Raw genomic sequence first — 20,810 nt, 5'->3', positions numbered from 1 at the left:
TTAACGTTATATAAATATATGACTTACCTCAACCCCGTCCCTAAACCTAACCGTCACTGGGGTTAATGGCATTTATGACTGTTCCCTTACTAGGTAAAAAAAAGATATGACTTACCTCAACCCTATCCCTAAACTTAACCGTCACTGGGGTTAATGGCATTTATGACTGGAGATTTGACTGCGTGTACAGAGACGCGGAATGACGCGGACGTTAATGGCGTAGACATATACGCATACACGCGGATACACGCGGATAGCACAAAATGCGTGGAGATAAGTACGCCACCTGACTCGAAAGTGGCGTATATGTTTACGCAAAAGTCATGATGTCATGTTGGATATATTATCTTACTAAGACATTATTGGCAGATATTGAGTGACGACTGATTTTTTTAATTATCATAATTATCATATAGATATAATATAAATATGCAAAATTTTCCCAGATAGCAAACTGACATTGAATCAACGTAGAAACATGACATCAAAACAACGTTGATCTGACATTGTTTTGCTCATCGAATTAACGTTGACCCAACGTCAGACGCGTCATTCTTTCAAAACTAACGCAAAATCAACTTGAAATCAACGCGTTGTTTCAACGTTATGAAAGCAAACCAATTTTCGATTTTCATTTAGCTTTGAAGAATGCCGCGTCTGACGTTGGTTCAACGTTAATTCGATGAGCAAAATCAACGTTGTTTCAATGTCATGAGAGACGTCGTTTCCACGTTGATTCAATGTCAGTTTGCTGTCTGGGTTGCTCTGTTCGGGCCCTCTGTATAAAGTGTTTTTCTTCCATGTTTACACTAGGCTTTTATGGCTTATTTAGTTAACGTATAGTGTATAATTAGAGTCATCTGTATATATATGATACTTTGCAAAAAAACAAAAACTTTATACTTTTTTTATCTTTATATTTTATGGCCATCTGAAGCCATTCCCCATAGCGCTGATACCAGATGCAGCGGCAAAGCAAAAGTGGTTTTCCCCCCGAGAAACCTTTTATATAGTTGCAATATAGTTTTTCCTCCCACATCCACTCATGTTTTTTCATTAGTTCCATTACAAAAGTTGTACGAGTGAATGCACAGTTTATCTGGGAAAGAGCAGTTTTGCAGGATAATGCTAAGCATTATATTTTATTCTCATCACCACGTACAACTACCCACAAGTCTATGCTTATTTTACATACTACAAACGTAAATTTGCAAGTTGTTGATTGTATCTGTCCATTGAGGGATAATAAATGAAAGAAATAAAATACCACGTATTACAGCACTGAAAGCTAATATGTGCATGAATGCTTGACATTTGGCAGCCAAACTGAAACCAGTTATTGATTTTAATATCAAATTCTGATTACGCCTCCTTGCACAAGAACAAGGGTTTCAAATGTACTTTGAGAGCAAAGAGATATATCATCGTCATTTATTACCAGTCATTATTCAATTGACCGCACAGTAGAACAGGCACATTTTTAAATGGTTCAACAATATCTTAATGTTCCCTTTAAGCATATCGCTACTCTACACACTCAAAAATGTGGTTAGATCTCTGCAAACAGCATGAAAGCAACGTTTAGGCCTGGGATGCACATAACAGTCTCATAATTCACATGTTTGTCTCTAACGATGATGACATCCTCTGGCAGAAACAGGCGACAGCACATCAGAGATGTTCTCAGCATCCAGAAAACAAACCGTATGACTGCTGACACACTCGACATGAAAGCAGCTTTACATGATGTCACACACGACAGAAGTAAAACACTGTTCTGAAAACTGTACGCAATTTTAAGGCAGGGTTTGCAGCACAGAAATAATTGTATATTTAATCACACAATTTTTAAATGCAACACACAAAACGAAGCACTACACACTTTGGTCACTTTTTGTAATCCATTAGCAAACAATCAAAGAGGAAAATAACATTGTAAAGTACAACCAAGAAGTATAATCCATGTGCTTTTCGTCAGAGGTTCCTCAAGAGAAAACCTGTTTAAAAAGCTTCACGCAGGTCATTCAGGGTGAGACACCTTTTAATACATTATGTTAGTTTTGTGTAAACATTCATTTTACACCAATTATTCTTATAAAAAGCCAAAAGGAAATATAAAATGCAAAACAATTCAAGGAAGAAAGTAAAAGTTATGTTCCTCGGAGAGCTGAGTAATCCCTAGTACACAAAACACTGAGTTTATGTTTTACATACTTGTAGCCTGAGGGCATGTGTTTATGTAGTCGCTCTCGCTGATCCCAGATCTGTATTGAGAGTTCAGAACATGTCTATGCAACTGTTGCAGAGATTGACGTTACACAGGAATAGTATAAAATGAAACAAAGAGATGAGTATAAGCATTATTAAAACGTGGGCCAACTCTACCATTCAAATTTGTCTGAGAACTTTATTTTAATATTAAAATAAAGCAGTTTTTTTGGCATGCGACATCTAGTTTAGATATTTTTTTTTTTTACAGAATCCTTAGAAGGATTTTTACAAAAATATATATTTCTAAAACTTTCACTCTCTAAATTTCTTTCATGGTGGCACTTATCAAACAATATCCGAGGGATATGATATATCAGCAGGAATTTGAACCTTTCTGTAGGAATCTTTTAAAATGATAGACATGATCACACAGGAATAAGGCTTTGATTAAGCTATGGTTAGAGGACGCATGATGTTGATACCCTCGTTTCTTCATATGATACTTCATGCGCATCCCACAACAGTCTCTATTAGCAGGGGTGAGGAACTTGTACCAGATTCTCCAAAAATACAGCAAAGGATTAACACTTGTGCTTCATGGCAAGCTAGAGAGAGAGGGAGAGTAAATTTACTGTAGAATTACTGTACAGGATGACTTAAGATGTCATTCAAAATGGTCCACAATCTCCTGCATGCTTTAAATGTATTATCAAATTAACCAACATATTTATTACAGTAAAAAGCATTTCAATTCACTACTGTTCAACAGTTGGGTAACACTTTATAATAACTGCACGCTATTAATCATTAGTTAAGCATGAGTAAACAGTTAATACATCATTTATAAAACATTAATATGCAGTTTATAAATATAGCTATACATGCTTTTTTCTTGATTTATAAGCATATCTATAATGCGTTTAATGATTGTATTTTCATACTTTGTTAATGATAAATTAATAATTTCTAAATGAAGTATAATATTATTATTATATAGAGTTGACAGTCATTCATAAGATCACTTAGAAAGTGTAAGTAAATATAGTAAATGCAGGTAGTTATAAAGCGTTTAGTAGTGGTCAGTTAACTATTTTTGTGAGCTAATCTAAAGTGAGGACTATTCATGCTTTGTAAAGCATTTATAAAGGCGATTTAAAGACTCGTCAATCTTCTAAACGGTAAAATGTAACAAACACAATGCAGTGATACAGAACATAGAAATATTTAACAGCCTTTAAAAATGCTTTACAAGGCATGACTAGTCCTCACTTTAGATGAGCTCACGAACATAGTTAACTGACCACTACTAAATGCTTTATAACTACCCGAATTAACCCTGAAATACAGCATTAATACATGTTAATAAAGCATTTATTAACACACTAAGTAACCATCACTATATGTCTGAATAATAAGATGTATGAATGTACATTTAAATAGTTTATTAATCATTTACTTACTCGCTCTAAGTTATCTTATGAACCACGGACAACTCTTAAATAACTGGTTAATAAAAAATGCAATTCTTCATTTAGAAATGATAAATTGATCATTAATAAAGGATGAAAATACAATTATTAAACAAATTATAGATATGCTTTTAAATCAAGAAGAAAGCATTTATAGCTGTATTTATGAACTGCTTATTAATGTCTATTAATGCTTTATGAATGATGAAGTAATGGTTTACTCATGCTTAACTAATGATTATTAGCGTGTAGTTATTATAAAGTGTTACCAACAGTTGTTGTTTTTTTAAATAAGAATTATTATTTTGATCCAGCAAATATGCATTAAATTTATCTAAAGTGACCGGAAAGATATTTATAATGTTACTAAAGGTTTCTATTTCAAATAAATGCTGTTTTATTCTTTTCATCAAAGAGTCCAGAAAAGCAGTTTTCAACATTAATAATCAGAAATGTTTCTTGATCATTAAATCCTCATATTAGAGTGATTTCTGAAGGATCATGTGACACTGAAGACTGGAGTTATGATGCTGGAAATTCAGCTTTGATCACAGGAATAAATTACACTTTACTACATATTCACATAGAAAACAGTTATTGTAAATTGTAATAACATTTCACAATATTACTGTTTTTGCTGTATTTTCTGCTTAATTGAAAAACATGAACACATCTTCCCGGCCCCAACCTTTTGAACAGTAGCGTGTGTGTGTGTGTGTGTGTGTATGACAGCAGTCGCCACATGAAGGCAGCAAAGCCACACACACTGTTTTCCACCTGATTAAGTTCTTGAACTGGGCAAAAGGTCTACGAGTAAACAAAGCCGTGGCACGTTTTACCTTGTGTGCAGTGTCAGCGAAATGCTGTGCGCTGTTCTTCATGTCGCTGGTCTTCTCCTCGACGCGTCCCAGTCTCTCGCCGCGCTCGTTCAGGGCCTGACTGGCCTTCTGCACTGCACTGGTGACGCTGTCTGCGGCCTCGTGGAGGAGACTGGTCCCTGCTCAGATCAAGACAAACCAGCGCAGAGAACACACTTACGGTAGCAGTAACACCACTATCCTGGAGAAAATTTACTTTAATGAATATACTTTCTTAACAAACATGTATTCATTACTTCAATCAGCTCATTGCTTCGGCCTTAAAAGATTACGTTGTTCAAAATGAATAAATTTTTAGCAAACTATATGTACATTTCTGTAATGCATAACTTAGTTTCCTCTGATAACAGATCACTCTAAACTGTAATGTGGACTCGTGCTGGAAAGCTGCTTTGAAACGGAATAAATGTGAATTGATCTTAAATGCGATGATTAAACGTAATATTTTTAGACGATTCATTTCATGTTACATAAAATTAAATGAAAATGGATTTTTGACTGTCTTAAAGGAGTAGTTCACTTTTTACTCACCCCCATGTCATCCAAGATGTCCACGTCTTTCTTTCTTCAGTCGAAAAGAAATGAAGGTCTTTGATGAAAACATTCCAGGATTTTCTCCATATAATGGACTTCAATGGGAACCAAACGGTTCAAGGTCCAAAAGACAGTTTCAGTGCAAACTGTTCAAAGGGCTTTAAATGATTCCAGACAATGAATAAGGGTCTTATCAAACGAAACGATCGCTCATTTAATAAATAAATAACAAAGTTTAAGTTTTATAAGCTCAAATGCTTGCCTTGCTCTGTTCTGTGATGAGTGTTCTTGACTCTCCTGTTCGAACTCGTTCATCAAAATGAACAAATCTTTTTGAGTAATTTGGTCCATTCAACAAACGAAATGAACGAATCGACTCGGAAAAAGATTCATTCATTTTGATGAACGAGTTCGAACAGGAGAGTCACGAACGCGCATCAGAACAGAGCAAGGCGACCATTTGAGCTTATAAAACTTAAACTTTTGTAATTTTTTTTTAAATGACCGATCGCTTCGCTTGATAAGACGCTTATACATCGTCTGGAATCGTTTAAAGCCCTTTGAAGCTGCACTGAAACTCTCCTTTTGGTTCCCAATAAAGTCCATTATATGGTGAAAATCCTGGAATGTTTTCATCAAAAACCTTCATTTCTTTTCGTCTGAAGAAAGAAAGACATGGACATCTTGGATGACATGGGGGTGAGTAAATTATCAGGAAAAGTTTTTTTTTTTAAAGTAAACTACTCTTTTAAGTAGGACTAAACCACACTCTTTATATGTAATTTAATAATTACTTCTATGTTCTTTGAAATTTGAAATATATTCAGCTCAAAATGTTTACCCGAATGCATTTGATGCAAATTAAAATACACTGTAATGTAATTTATACTTCAACTTTTATGTCATGTATTTAATTTAGGGCAGTCAATAGGTACAAATTTGTGTTCACGATTAATCACTGTACGACTCTTGTTCGTCACAGCAATCATCTTTACCACATTAAGACGCCAAAAAATAAAACCTAAAATAAAAACAGAAAAAAACAAACATTATTTTGAATGTGACTGGAAACAACATGAATTTACTGAAATGGATACGTACACGTACACCGTTGGTTTGCGCATCAATTATAAATACTGTTGGACTCCTGTGTGTCATTGCAATCATCTTTACAATTCACATCCATCAAAACTCTGCTAGCGAGACGCTGGTTTGCTTTATCCAGCCGATTACCGTAGTTGGATGTTTTGATGTGTGTGTATTTCACACCGTGGGATACGTGAGGACTCACGCTCCTCAGAAAGAAAAAAAATCTCAGAATATATCAGAGCTCATGTTTTAAAGCTAAACACACACTGGAACAAAAAATTCACAGAAAAAAAACGGCATCGAGTCCCTGTTCTCTCTGCCATATCTGATGTAATAAGCCTGGTTTTCTTTACATTAGCGCCGTTTGGGACTTTGAAAACATTCGCTTGGAAAATTGGACTGAAAACTTTCTCAGAGTTTAGCGGCTTAAAATAATCTTATCACAAACAGAAAAGTGAAATCGGGTTAAAGGGTTAGATAGAAATTTCCATCTACCAGGGTTACAGGTGTTTGTACCATTGTAGATACTCAATAATAAACTCACGACCATCAACAGACAATCTAACTGTGTGATGTTATGCTAATGTTGTCATTTTGCACGTCTTATTAATTTTTTTTTACATTATTTTGCAATTGCAATTGATCAGATGGAGGACCTGCGCCTAGACACGACCACAACGCATGATGTAGTCAGCCGGATCCTGGCCGTATCCAGATCAGATGGAGGACCTGCGCCTAGACACGACCACAACGCAGCCCTGAAGTGTCAACAGAGACCTTGTCAACTAGACTCTCCCTGTGAATACCTCAACGACACAACAGCCATCTGCACTGATCCTCAACAAAGACCAAAAGAACCAGACTGGTCCTCCACAGAGACCCTGTGTCTAGCTTCGGCTCCATACTGGTGTTATGAATCCAAATGACAGTGTTTTTTTCTCCACTGTCACCTGATGCAGTTTGTGTTCATTTCCACAGTCGCCTCTGGCTTGCTTAGTTGGGGACACTTAATATTCAGCAATAATATTAATCTGAAGGTTGATCGGTACTGAAGCTGTTGTATGAGGATTGAACTGAGCATCACTGTTTTCTGCAGAACTGCTTTATAGATGAAATGAACTCATTTAATAATTGATGATCTTTACAAAGGAACTGAAACACTGAACTGACTTCAGCCGAACAATGACAATGTTTTCCTTTAGCGCAGCTGGACTGCCGAATCGAACCGTTTCCTTTTGTCACTGTAAAGCTGCTGTATTGTATAAAGCTGCATTAATAACGGTGACTTGACTTATTTGCATTACTGTCAAAGCGTTAAGAAATTTGAATTTACCAAATGCGTTAGTTAACGCATTTTAATTTAATTAAGCATTTTTAATGGTGAAGTTGTCATTTAAATGGGCCTTCAATAAAACTTGGTGGTTTTGAGTTGAGTTTGCATTGAGTACATGTGATTGGCTGATTAGATCAATTAGATCTAAGTGCAGTTGAACAGGTGTACCTAGTAAAGTGGTCGGTGAGTGTGATTTTATATATATATATATATATATATATATATATATATATATATATATACTGTCATTAGCAAATATTTGATATACTTTAACAGCTTATAGCTTTTTGGGTAGAATCATTTTTGTCATATTTGCTAATTTTTCTTTTACTGTTTGCGCCACATTTGATCTGTTTTCCTGATGTATAGTTCCCCTGGCTGATTCATTTTTATAGTTTTATTGCCAGAGTCAAATGTTACTTAGCTTTAGTAGGAAATACTTTATAGCAAACTTATAGTCGTAATAGTGTCGACTTGTATTGTTCAGTCCTTCCAGAAAAATGCAGTTTTTTTTGTGATTGTTGCGGGCAAAAATTGATTGATTACACGGCCCGTTTTCTTTAAAAATGCGATGGAATATGCGGGATATTTATGCAATTTTATGCGATGAAATTGCAGGAATTTGCAAAAATTGAGGGAACTTGCAAAAATTGCGGTTTGATGAAAAATAGAAAAAAAGTGATTCCCCCAACATCCTGTTCTCACTAGGCTAATGTAAGAGTCATTTCTTATTACTTCCTTTGATAAGCAAGCATACTACATCATAGAAAGTGCTGGGAATATTTAATTTCTCATCTTATTTTATTTCAGACTGTAACGAGTGTAAATAAGGTTTGGCCCCTTTAAGAGCTGCGCGCTCCCTGTTGAACTCTCTCGAACCTCATGTGTGCGGGTAATTTCTGTTTGATGCTACTTCTTTTATCTTATGTTGTTTATTAAGTAACGATGTGACAGTAGAACGTTCGACAGACAGTTATACGAGTTCGATTTGTGAGATGTCAATCGCCTCCGTGAGTCTTTCTGGTGTCGCGTAATTGCGTCACTTCGTAACGTCCGCATGGAAACAGGGGGAAATGGCTGCTCTTGTGTGAAACAAACGCAACATTTTTCAACTTTCTGCTAAGATACATGTGACTTTTTTGCAACGAAAATGCGAGGATTATGAAATTATGCAAACCCCGCATATTTTGCACGGAAATCGGTATATTATGCTGCAAAAGTGCGGCGTATTTGAAAAAATGCGGCCCCCGCATAAATATGCGGACTTTGGCTGATTTTGCATTGAATTCAGCGATCGCATAATCGCGTTTTTCTGGAGGGACTGATTGTTGCAAGAATTCATCAAGTTTGGCGTGAGTGAGTTACTTGACGGATCCAAGAGATGAACGCCGCAACGGAAAATATGAAAAACCTCGTGGTCAACATTTCAAAGTGGATGACAATGAACAGTGTTTTAACGTGGGGAAAAACGGAAAGAAACTGCCGTTGCGTCAGTTCAGCTGAAGCAAAACCCTGTCGCATACAGGTAAGGAAGCTGCCATAGTATTTTATCATAATGTTGTTTAAAGAGTACATAAAGTGTGATAAAATGTTCAGAGATAAACCTACTCTTACAACAGCTGTTCTGTTAATAACCCTCAGTCAATCCGACTGCCATGTGCGCAAGGACTAATAAAAAAAGCTAAAGTATAATCTGTAGTTTTCACAAAAGACCTGGATCAGTCAAAAGCTGACAAATAAACACGAATTAGGATGATTCCAGGTAACACAGAGAACGAGTAAACATTGTTCAAGAATACAGAGTGGGTTGAAAATCAGTGAAGTTAAACTTTAAAATACTTACAACACTACAGTTCAAATGATACATAAATATACATTTGCTTTAGCATGTTAACACGTCAAGATAAGTGTACGGCAAAAGATTATTAAAACAATGATTTAAACGTACTTTGAAATAAAACATTTAATTTGACAAAAAGTAGTAAGTGTCTATATAATAATAAGATTATAAGCATTTCCAGCATTATAAATGCCTGTTTGAGCACAACATGTCATTTATTCCAGTATCTCTCCAAGGAGTTGAGGATGAAACTGGTCCTGTAGTGACATCCGACATCCCCACGGTTTTCGTCTCACACCTGAGCAGCTTCACCGTATTCGTTTTGCACTGGTGTGAGACTTAGACCGGAGGGGTCTTCTTCAGCCAGACATGACTGATCGCTCAGCTCTCATGATCGTATCATTCTCCTTACCATTAGCCAGTACAGACTGACAAATGCTGCTTTCATCACTACATGTAAACTGCTGCTATATGCCATGTATTTATGTAAGGTAGCTTGTTTTTTCACCACAGAATAAAGCGGTTTACATCTCGCAATTTATTTTTTAGATATAAAGTGCCCTCCACAATTATTGGCACCCCTGTTTAAGATGTGGTCGAGGACTTTTAAAAATTCTCCCTTTTTTATTAAACAACATAGAACCCAAATGCAAAAAAAGAGAAAAATCCAACCTTTTGTTTAAAGGAGCTAAACGCAAGTCTCTGAGTTTTTGCAGAACTACGCCCCCTCTGGCGACAAGCGAAACTGCAACCAGAGCTGTGCGCGTTCATGGAGGAACACACACGCACGTTTGCACGAGCTGTTCATAACCTAAGGAGCATCAGCCGCGGCGCACACTGTGTGGCACACATCTTTTGTTACAGTCATAATGAGGTAAATTAATACAGTAATAAATATGCAAGTCATTTAAAAGGAAACTAGGCATTCGAGTAAATTACACACTTATGTGTGTGAGAGGGGGAAACGGGGGTAGTAGAAAACTTCGTTTTTTGTTTCCATCTATCTCCCTGTGCTTACTGTATCCACTTATGTTTGAATTATTATGGAAACACGTTCAGTTATCACTTTGTATAGGACCCGTTTGAGCCCTAGAGCAGACCGGAGATCTCTCCGTTTGTTGAAAGCCTTCCCGATGTTGACTCTCGTCTTATTCCGACGCCTGGCACTGGACAGACAGAAGTTTTATTTTCTGTCTCACGTGGAGTTTGCGTTGGGGTTTGTAATGAACTACAAGCCGGTCTCTTTCCGCGCCATATACAGATTAAATGAAGTGCACGTCACCGAAAGCAACAGATATGAGCTGGATTTTATTGATCATCGGCTAATTTCAAAATCAGCAAAGACAGCAATAAGAGAGATCGGCAACAGGCCTGGTAAGATCATTTCATTTCTTTACTTTTAATGAAGATGGTAGTGTTAAGCGTCTGTGACTTACTTTCACTTTGATTTGCGATAGATTGCGGCGCGCTGTCTTGCTCAGCTCAGCTGCTCATCTGAGGTGATGTGCGTCATCATATATGACTAAAATAACATGACATATAGCTTGGTTTCAACAACCAGATGCATTTACACTTGTCCAGTTTCGTCTGGAATACGGCACAGACCACGTCCTCATGAGCGATCGGATTCAAATCCGTCTCGAATGCGTTTCGGAGGGCATTTACACCCTGGTCTTTTCACGATCGAATAGCTATCCGATCACAGAAAACACATGAAGTGACCAGGTGTAAACAGCCCCTTTGAACCCATCGTCTACTTTTGTGGAAAGCTGACTAGAGTTGTGTCGCTCGAGTTGTCTTCTCTGATACGGAGAACGGCGGCGAATAGCTACACGAACCTGCCAGACATAGCCAGGCGAGCGTGAACTCGCATGACGTCACGCCCAGTCTCAGATTCGAGCCCGAATCCCTCTTATATATTTCACTGTACAGGATTATAGAGGCGATCGCAGTGATCAGAGAAGGGCTCATTCAGCCCATCAGGCGATTGTTTAAGCATGTATGGGTTAGAAAACGGCTATTTTTAACATGAAATGTTGCGCAATGCACCTTTAAGTACATTACTTTGGTAGTACTTTTTTTTTTTAAATTTAGAAAAAGAAAAACTTCAAATCATGTGTCCCACGATTATTGGCACTCCTAACAATTCCACTGAAAAATGTAATTGATTTTTTTTTTTAAATATATTTTCTGTAGTTGCTAAAGTTGGTCAGGATATCTAGGAACTTTTAATTAGTAATTCATGACTTCCTATTTCCCTGGGGTATAAATATGACATGACACAGAGGCCTAATTATCTTACCCATGGGTCAACATGGCAAAGACAAGAGAACAGATGTGTGATGACCTTTATAAGTCAGGCAATGGCTACAAGAAAATAGCCACTCACCTTAACTTGCCTGTATCTACAGTTAGAGGAATCATTAAGAAGTTTAAAACAACTGGAACAGTGACAAACAAGGCTGAAAGAGGTCCCAAGTTTATCTTGCCACAACGCACTGTGAGGAGGATGCTAAGAAAAGTAAAAAAAAGTCCTAAGCTCACTGTCACAGAATTGCATCAAATAGTGGGATCTTGGGGTCACAAAGTCTCCAAAACAACCATCAGACGCTCTCTACATGCCAACAAGATGTTTGGGAGGCATGCTAGGAAAAAGCCTTTTCTCACCAACTCTCACAAACGTAAACGTCTGGAGTTTGCCAAGCGGCACTGGGACTTCATCTGGGATCGTGTGCTTTGGTCGGATGAGACTAAGATTGAGCTTTTTGGCAACAAACACTCTAAGTGGGTCTGGTGTAAAACAAAAGATGATTATGCCGAAAAGTAGCTCATGCCCACCGTGAAGTATGGTGGAGGATCTGTGATGCTGTGGGCCTGTTTCTCTTCCGAAGGCCCTGGGAACCTTGTTAGGGTGCATGGCATTATGAACGCTTTGAACTACCGCGACATTTTAAATAAAAACCTGATGGCCTCTGCCAGAAAGCTGAAGATGGGTCATCATTGGGTCTTTCAGCAGGATAATGATCCAAAACGTGTGGCAAAATCTACACAAAAATGGTTCAGTCACAAACTCAAGGTCATCTCAGTCCCCAGACCTCAATCCAATTGAAAACCTGTTGGGCGAGCTGAAGAGGAGGGTGCACAAGAGAGGACCCAGGACACTGGATGATCTAAAAAGATTTTGCAAAGAAGAATGGTCAAAGATCCCTCTCTCTGTGTTCTCCAATCTTGTGAAATGTTATAGGAGGAGATTAAGTGCTGTCTTGTTGGCAAAAGGGGGTTGTACAAAGTATTAACATCAGGGGTGCCAATAATTGTGGGACACATGATTTGAAGTTTTTCTTTTTCTAAATTTTTTATTTATTTTTTTTACCGCCAAAGTAATGTACTTAAATAAAAGGTTGGATTTTTCTCTTTTTTTGCATTTGGATTCTATGTTGTTTAAAAAAAGGGAGAATTTTTAGAAGTCCTCAACCACATCTTAAACAGGGGTGCCAATAATTGTGGAGGGCACTGTAAACTCATAATTGTGTGACATAAACTCAGTATTGCGAGAAATAAACTCACAATTCTGACTTCTGACTGAAAAACACGCAATTGTGAGTTTTATATCACTCAGTTCTGACTATAACAAGCAATTGTGAGTTTTATATCAAGCAATTCTGATATGTCGCAATTAACTTTTTTATTTTCTATTCTGTGGCGGGAACATAATGTGCATATAATGTGTTGTAGTATCATGTGACAAATAATTTGAACTTTAAAATGACATTTCAGCTAGAGTCATCATAAATAAACAGTAACAGGAATTATATATGTGACTTTCAGCTCACAATCAGGTGTGTTGATGTTTGCTCAGCTTTAAATGGATCAGTGAACTGAATCCTGCCAGGCAACAGAATACAGGACTCACAGCAACCGCGACTATTTCCCTCAATAAAACAGTCCATCTCTCCACGAGTCAGACCGCGACTAAAAGAATAAAGACAAGAAGCAACACTAAAAGCTGTTATTTATTAGGTGGGAGGAATAACTGGCAGGGAAGAGAAGGAAGGGTGCTTCCCCAAGACACAGTTAGAATAGCATCAGCACTCTCCTCGACAGAACAACACTTTAATTGTAGCATACAAATGTAAACTGTCTGAGCTTTAGTTTTGGTACTGTGTGATATAACGGCTTGTGAAAGTAAAAGGTCTGCAAAGTTTCAAACATTGAAGTGTAGATGATTGGCATTATTGTCTCCCAAATGAAAGAATTGATTCTGAACTGCGTGAAACTAATCGTCAGTAGGGTTGGGTATCGAGAATCGAGTATCGATTGGAACCGGGACTAACTTTTCGTTTTTCCCGGAATCGTTCAAAAGTTAAAATTTCGATTCCTAGTTTCGATATTCACAGTCCGCCGAGCGGAAGAAGAAACCGCTGAACAACACCAACGAAGAAGCGTCTACCGGAAGTGTTGGCATAATCGCGCGAGTCAAATATGAGTAGCTTACGTCAGCGGTCCAAAGTGTGGCTTCACTTTTCTAAAAATAACGAAATCTCGGCAAAATGCAAAATTTGTGACAGAAGGAGTATTTCCTTCAGAAAGTATTATTTCCTTCAGAAAGGCCGTTGGTTAGCAAGGTTAGCTAAACTTTTTTGACCCTCCCTCTTAAAAGAATCGGAATCGAGAATCGTTAGGAACCGAAATCGAAACAAGGAATCGGAATCGGAATCAGAATCGTTCAAATTCAAACGATACCCAACCCTAGTCGTCAGTAATTCCAATTTTATTTTCTGCTCGAACCTGCGTATGTTTGTGTCTAATTTGCATAATTCCAGGCTATGGTTTTCATTGGCTGTCTGCAAACAATATTTACTTTGCCCCGCCCTAAAACTCTGTAGTTGTAGCCGAGACTGGAAGAGTTTGGTTGGTATTGTCCATGTCGCGAAGACGCTGTTTTCTGCGCTGCAAATGCAAATCCACTTTACATGCACTTCAAGAGGATGAGATCGATACGGTAAAACCGATTAATGAATTGTTACACCTTTGATTATACATCCAGTAATATGCCAACAAGCAGGAAACGATTTAAAAAAAAAAGTGAGTTTCAGGGTTTTCATTGCAAAAGAAAACCCAACATTAATCATGACCTGAAGCAGAGACAATTTATATAGAGACATGCCACTTCCCAGACAGCAAACTGACATTGAATCAACGTGGAAACGACGTCTCTCATGACATTGAAACAACGTTGATTTTGCTCATCGAATTAACGTTGAACCAACGTCAGACGCGGCATTCTTCAAAGCTAAATGAAAGTCGAAAATTGGTTTGCTTTCATAACGTTGAAACAACGCGTTGATTTCAAGTTGATTTTACGTTAGTTTTGAAAGAATGACGCGTCTGACGTTGGTTCAGCGTTAATTCGATGAGCAAAACAATGTCAGATCAACGTTGTTTCGATGTCATATTTCCACGTTGATTCAATGTCAGTTTGCTATCTGGGTATCTTTACTGGTATCTTTGCTATCTTTGCTACCAAAGATGGCGGTTGTATACACATGCCCCACCCCTCCCGCTGGAAAGCCAATCATCTGTTATCTTTAACAGTCAAGCGGGGAAACATGTAAGCCTATCGTCTGGTTCCACTGACGCATGCGCACAATTGAGGTTTGCGACAGTGGAGATGAGAACCCTTGTGTGTAACCTGTGGGGAAAATACCTTTTAAACCTTATTTTGGGGCAAAGTCATCAAACTTTTTCAGCGATTTTTATCATATTTTACTGCTGTTTCTATACAAGAAGTTCTTATGTCCTGGTGACCAGTGAAAGTGCCGTTCTGACTCTCTGCCCATTCATTTAGATAGAGCCTGGTCTTGTTAGTCCGAAACAGCTGCCCGGAGGCGTTGCCAAGATGGCGGCCGAGTGGCACAACTTGCCTAAAAGGACTTTGCCTTAAGTTATAGGCTATAAACATCAAAGTTAAAAAAAAAAAAAAAAACTTCTCCTGTTTTGCATAACAAAACAGATTCGCGGTACTGCAGAAAATACAGTGGAGTAAAAACACAAAGCAAAAAAGAACTTAACACTTAAATCATGTGTTAGATTATTTTTTAATACAAGGTCAGTGAAAGAATATTTCAGAAATATTATTATATGAGCAGATTTATTTTGAAAATGTTAGCAAAATTTTGGACCCTTATAAATATAGTTTGAAAACCTGATTTATATGATAATATGATATACTAGAAATAATCAATCATCAGAACAAGATGCAGAGAGTAAAATTAAATAGATGTATTCCTACTTTCACTTCTTCATTTTATTTCATGCTGTGTAAATAGTCAAGTTAATGCTTAATCTTGAGAAACTTTTTTATTACCTTCTGTTAATATACAATCTACTTTATTAGGTATTTAAAACAATAAAGACTATATTTGTATTATTTTGTCAATAATTATAATTAAGCATTGATAAGTATTAATACTAATGCTATAAAATAATCAGGCCAATCACATGGCAGCAACTCAATGCATTTAGGCATGTAGACTAGTGTTGTCAAAAGTAATAGTAACACAACTGTGATTGGCCATTGTGTTCATGCGCTCAACACATACGTCTCTGATTGGCCATTGCATTCATGCACTCATCATATATGTCTGTGATTGGCCATTGTGTTCACGCACTCATCATATATGTCTCTGATTGGCCACTGTGTTCACACTCTCAACATATAAGTCTCTGATTGGCCATTGCGTTCACACACTCATCATATTTGTCTGTGATTGGCCATTGTGTTCACACGCTCAACATATTTGTCTGTGATTGGCCATTGCGTTCACGCACTCATCATATATGTCTCTGATTGGCCACTGTGTTCACACTCTCAACATATAAGTCTCTGATTGGCCATTGCGTTCACGCACTCATCATATATGTCTCTGATTGGCCACTGTGTTCACACTCTCAACATATATGTCTCTGATTGGCCACTGTGTTCACACTCTCAACATATAAGTCTCTGATTGGCCATTGCGTTCACGCACTCATCATTTATGTCTGTGATTGGCCATTGTGTTCACACGCTCATCATATATGTCTGTGATTGGCCATTGTGTTCACACGCTCATCATATATGTCTGTGATTGGCCATTGTGTTCACACGCTCATCATATATGTCTGTGATTGGCCATTGTGTTCACACGCTCATCATATTTGTTTGTGATTGGCCATTGTGTTCACGCACTCATCATATATGTCTGTGATTGGCCATTGTGTTCACACGCTCATCATATATGTCTGTGATTGGCCATTGTGTTCACACGCTCATCATATTTGTTTGTGATTGGCCATTGTGTTCACGCACTCATCATATATGTCTGTGATTGGCCATTGTGTTCACACGCTCATCATATATGTCTGTGATTGGCCATTGTGTTCACACTCTCAACATATAAGTCTCTGATTGGCCATTGCGTTCACGCACTCAACATATATGGCCAAGAACACAATGTACAACCAGAGGGGTTTAAGAAGCCGAGTCAATCTGCTGAAGTTCAATCTGAGCATCAGAATAAAGAAGAAACGTGATTTATGCGACTCTGAACGTTGCATGGTTGAGTATTTCAGAAACTGCTGATCTACTGGGATTTTCACACACAGCGATCTCTAGGGTTTACAGTGAATGGCCTGAAAAACATAAAATATCCAGTAAGTGGCAGTTCTGTGAGCGAAAATGCCTTGTTGATGCCAGAGGTCAGAGGAGAATCGTTCCAGCTTATACAAAGGCAACAACAAATCAAATTGTTACAACCGAGGTCTGCAGAAGAGCATCTCTGAACGCACAAAATGTTGAAACAGGAAGAAGATGGACTACAGCAGCAGAAGACAAAGCACAAAACACACAGAAACAGCTGAAGGAGAGAGTGTAGAGTATGCCTGAATGGGGCGTCTCACCTCCCAGCAGTTTGGATTGGCAGTTGGTAAACTCAGGCTTTCTTTCGGGGATGAACCGCTGACATGTGTGATGGAGGATCTGGACAAACATGCACTTCTCTCCAGCTGAACCTGCCATCCACTGGTCAGATCCATTGTCAAATATCAGGTCAAACTCAGCGCAATCCTAAACATTTTTGGATGAAGGAAAGTCAAATACCACAAAATCACCCAACAGCCATCTCAGAAAGATGGAAATGGAGAGGCCGATCTACTCACTCGCATGGGGTTGATGCCGTTCACCTGCCGCAGCTGACTGATGGTCCATTGTGTTCTCCTAACAAAAGATGATGAGCCCTCAAACTGCTTCACTTTTGTGAGAAAAACTTGTGCTGGTTTCTTATTGGTAACTGAAACGAAAATGAAAACACACTACTGGTCAACAGTTTGAATGCACAAGCAGAAGGGACTTTCAAAAACAAAAAAATCTTGCCAACACAAACTTTTAATAGGAAGCATACACACAGTACATTCAGATTTTTTGACATAATACAGAAACAAACAATACTAAGAGATCTGAATTACATATAAGTTCAGAGACACACAATTTGTGGAAAATCAGCTCGCTCTAGCGCTCTTGTTCATATTAAAGAGCAGTGTTTACAGATCCCACCACACCCGGTTCTGCTGAAGCGAGAACATCCGGCCCAAGGCGTACTGTTTGAGGAATTTCTGATCCTCAACTGTTTGTTCAGGCCTCTGTGTACAACACTCCCTTTTCCTCCCTCTCATTCCCTCCATCTGTGTGAGGCTTCTCATGTCAGGGTCATCTCTGATCCATCGGCCCAGCTTTCAACTCCAACATTTGTGCAGTCCCAGGAGACTCCAGACTCTTGTTGATGAAACTGAACACTGGACAGTAGCTCAGGGGTGTGTGTGTCTTTAGGAATATCCCTCAGCCATCTCAACACTCAATATCTTGACAAATCTATTGGGAAATAATGTTTAGTAACCTAACTTGGCAAAATAGCCATGAACATCATCTATCCCAACTTAATTTATTTTCCCGAATAAATCTACACGATTTCAACAGAATGAGTGTTATTTACTTTGGCTGAACCAGTCAAATGACAAGGAATGGTCGACCCAAAAACAACAATTCTGTCATTATTTCCCTCATTCCACACGTATATGACTTCCTGGTTAAACTATTTTGATGGTCCCTTTACACAGTCTGTTGAGTAATGTAATGTTAAAAGGGCTTTAAACGATTCCAGACGATGAATAAGGGTCTTATCAAGTGAAACAATCGCTTATTTAATAAATAAATATTAAAGATTAAGTTTTATAAGCTCAAATGCTCGCCTTGCTCTGTTCTGTAACACACGTTTGTGACTCTCCTGTTCGAACTCGTTCATCAAAATAAACAAATCTTTTTCTGAGTCATTTGGTTCATTCAACGAACGAAACGAACGAATTGACTTGGAAAAAGATTCGTTCATTTTGATGAACGAGTTTGAACAGGAGAGTCACAAACGTGCGTCAAGGCGTGCATTTGAGTTTATAAAACTTTGTTAAGCCGCGTTTCTACCGCAATTACCAGGAACTATTTGTCCTAGGAACTTTTTTCACACTAACTTTTTTTCCCCAGACCGCTTGCTTACTGCGTTTACACCACGTACTAAAGTACCGGTCCGAGGTGGGAAGATTATGTTTAACTGCGTGCGACTGCTCTTCCTAGCCTGTGTACGTTTGTTTTGAGTTTTGTATGGAGGAGATTCAAACTTTGCTGCTTTGTGTGCGATTGGTTTACTAACGAGGTAATAAACAAAACGGCAGAAAAGAGAAGAGCACCCAAAGCGTATTCAGAAAGCTCTGAATTTTTTTCTGAGTTTTTTTATCAGCGGACATTGACCGGGGCACATGGATGGGACAAACGCGCGCCATCGGGCAGAAAGAATAGCGTGGTAAAGAACCAATCAGCATTGTTCAGCGCACAAGTCCCACCCCGAATGTTCCTGAACTCTGAAAAAGTACCACCTCACCAGCAGGGACTTTCTGGGGGGGGGGATTTTTTACCCAGAACTTCATTTAGACCCTGGTTCCTGCGGTGTAAACACACCAAGTACCACCCCAAAGTTCCTAGTTCCTGGGGAAAGTTCCTGCGGTGGAAACGCGGCTTTATTTATTGTTATTTATAGTGAACTACCCCTTTAATACTGTAATGGCCGCTGGTTGACATATAGGTGCAACATTAGTTTTAGTCAACATAATGTTCAAAGGGGACCATCAAAATAAAACGTGTTACCTATACACAAAAAAAGGTTTCAAGTGATTTCCCCAAAATTTAAATTAATATGGAACTTAATAACTGCAAAAATCCGCAGTCTCAAAATTATTCAACCCCCTGAATAGAATCCCTCACAACAGCACAAATCTGCAAGTTATCAGGCGTTGTCTCATGCACACCTGATGTAACTAATCAATAGCTTCACTAATTGCACCAGATGTGCTTAAGCTAGAACAAATGAAATATCAGAACTGGCTAGGTTTGTTAAGCGTCACATTTCACTGCATGTTAGAAATATGGCTAAGTCAAAAGCATGGTCCAAAAAGTTGAGAAGATATCATCGCCCTTCACAAACAAGAATCAGGATACAAGAAGATAGCGAAAGCACTAAATGTTCCCAGGGACACAGTTGGAAACACAGTTAGCATGTTCAAAGTGAAAGGAACAGTGTTTGCACTACCTAGACGGGGCAGAAAAAGGAAATCTTGGTGACTTGGTGGCAACAGGCACTGAGGTTTCAACGGCACAGTAATGGCTCTTTCAGACTGCACGATTTTCAAAGTAGTCAGGTCGCTGCTCTTTTCACACTGCATGACTATCTTGGCCAGCATTCAGTCGCTGCTGTGTTCACACTGGACGATGGATCGGCGACAGAAGGTTTCACACTGCATGACTATCTTGGCCAGCATTCAGTCGCTGCTGTGTTCACACTGGACGATGGATCGGCGACAGAAGGTTTCACACTGCATGACTTTAGAAAAATCGCCGACAGACTCTGTCTAGCACGCTGCACGCAAACTACATTTCACAACAAACACACGTGAGATATGAAAAGGAAACAACGCGCGACACCACACGTGCAAGACCGGAGTTCTCACGTGAGACTTTTTTTTTTGACCCGGTTGTGGTACAGCTGGTGAAACAGGCACGAGTGCTCCTGCCAAATTTCTACTAATTTTTCTTCCATTTATTGTGTCCAAATAGACCGAGAAGAAGCTTTTTTTTGTTGAAACAATGCCATATCATGTTTATATGTGATCTATAACTCCTCCCTGAACTCCCCGCTGCTCTGTATCTTGCTCTCTCACTGGCTGCCGGTGATCGCCGATGTAGTTTTCAGTCAAAACACTTTTCACACAGCAGGATTTTGAATCGCCGACAGGTCCAGATATTTAGCATGCCAAATATCTCACAGGCGTCGGCGACTCGTCGGTGATTCTCTCAGTTCGCGTCTTTGTTCATTCAC

At 38.5% G+C, this 20,810-nt stretch overlaps 1 protein-coding gene and 1 long non-coding RNA gene across 3 annotated transcripts in view; one reads left to right on the top strand and one right to left on the bottom strand.

The window, feature by feature from the left end:
• Positions 1 to 1,419: 1,419 nt before the first annotated feature.
• stxbp6 (syntaxin binding protein 6 (amisyn)) overlaps positions 1,420 to 20,810 on the bottom strand; it is a 43,157-nt gene continuing 23,766 nt past the window's right edge. For both annotated transcript variants that reach the window (XM_039671369.2, XM_089120029.1), the window contains exons 3-6: positions 17,554 to 17,684; positions 17,296 to 17,461; positions 4,520 to 4,677; positions 1,420 to 2,816 (exon numbers count right to left, since the gene is read on the bottom strand). In XM_039671369.2, coding sequence (XP_039527303.1) covers positions 2,793 to 2,816; positions 4,520 to 4,677; positions 17,296 to 17,461; positions 17,554 to 17,684 — 479 coding nt within the window. In that variant the 3' untranslated portion in view covers positions 1,420 to 2,792. The remainder of the gene's footprint in view (positions 2,817 to 4,519; positions 4,678 to 17,295; positions 17,462 to 17,553; positions 17,685 to 20,810) is intronic.
• Positions 4,607 to 7,614, top strand: LOC148973438 (uncharacterized). Its single transcript, XR_016146618.1, has 2 exons — positions 4,607 to 4,719; positions 6,829 to 7,614. It is a non-coding gene; the product is annotated as an uncharacterized LOC148973438 (long non-coding RNA).

Source organism: Pimephales promelas, chromosome 15 (genome assembly GCF_988280905.1).
Source record: "Pimephales promelas chromosome 15, fPimPro1.hap1.1, whole genome shotgun sequence".
NCBI lineage: Eukaryota > Metazoa > Chordata > Actinopteri > Cypriniformes > Leuciscidae > Pimephales > Pimephales promelas.
The sequence above is the reverse complement of the archived record's forward strand: the minus strand, read 5'-3'. Positions and strand labels throughout refer to the sequence as shown.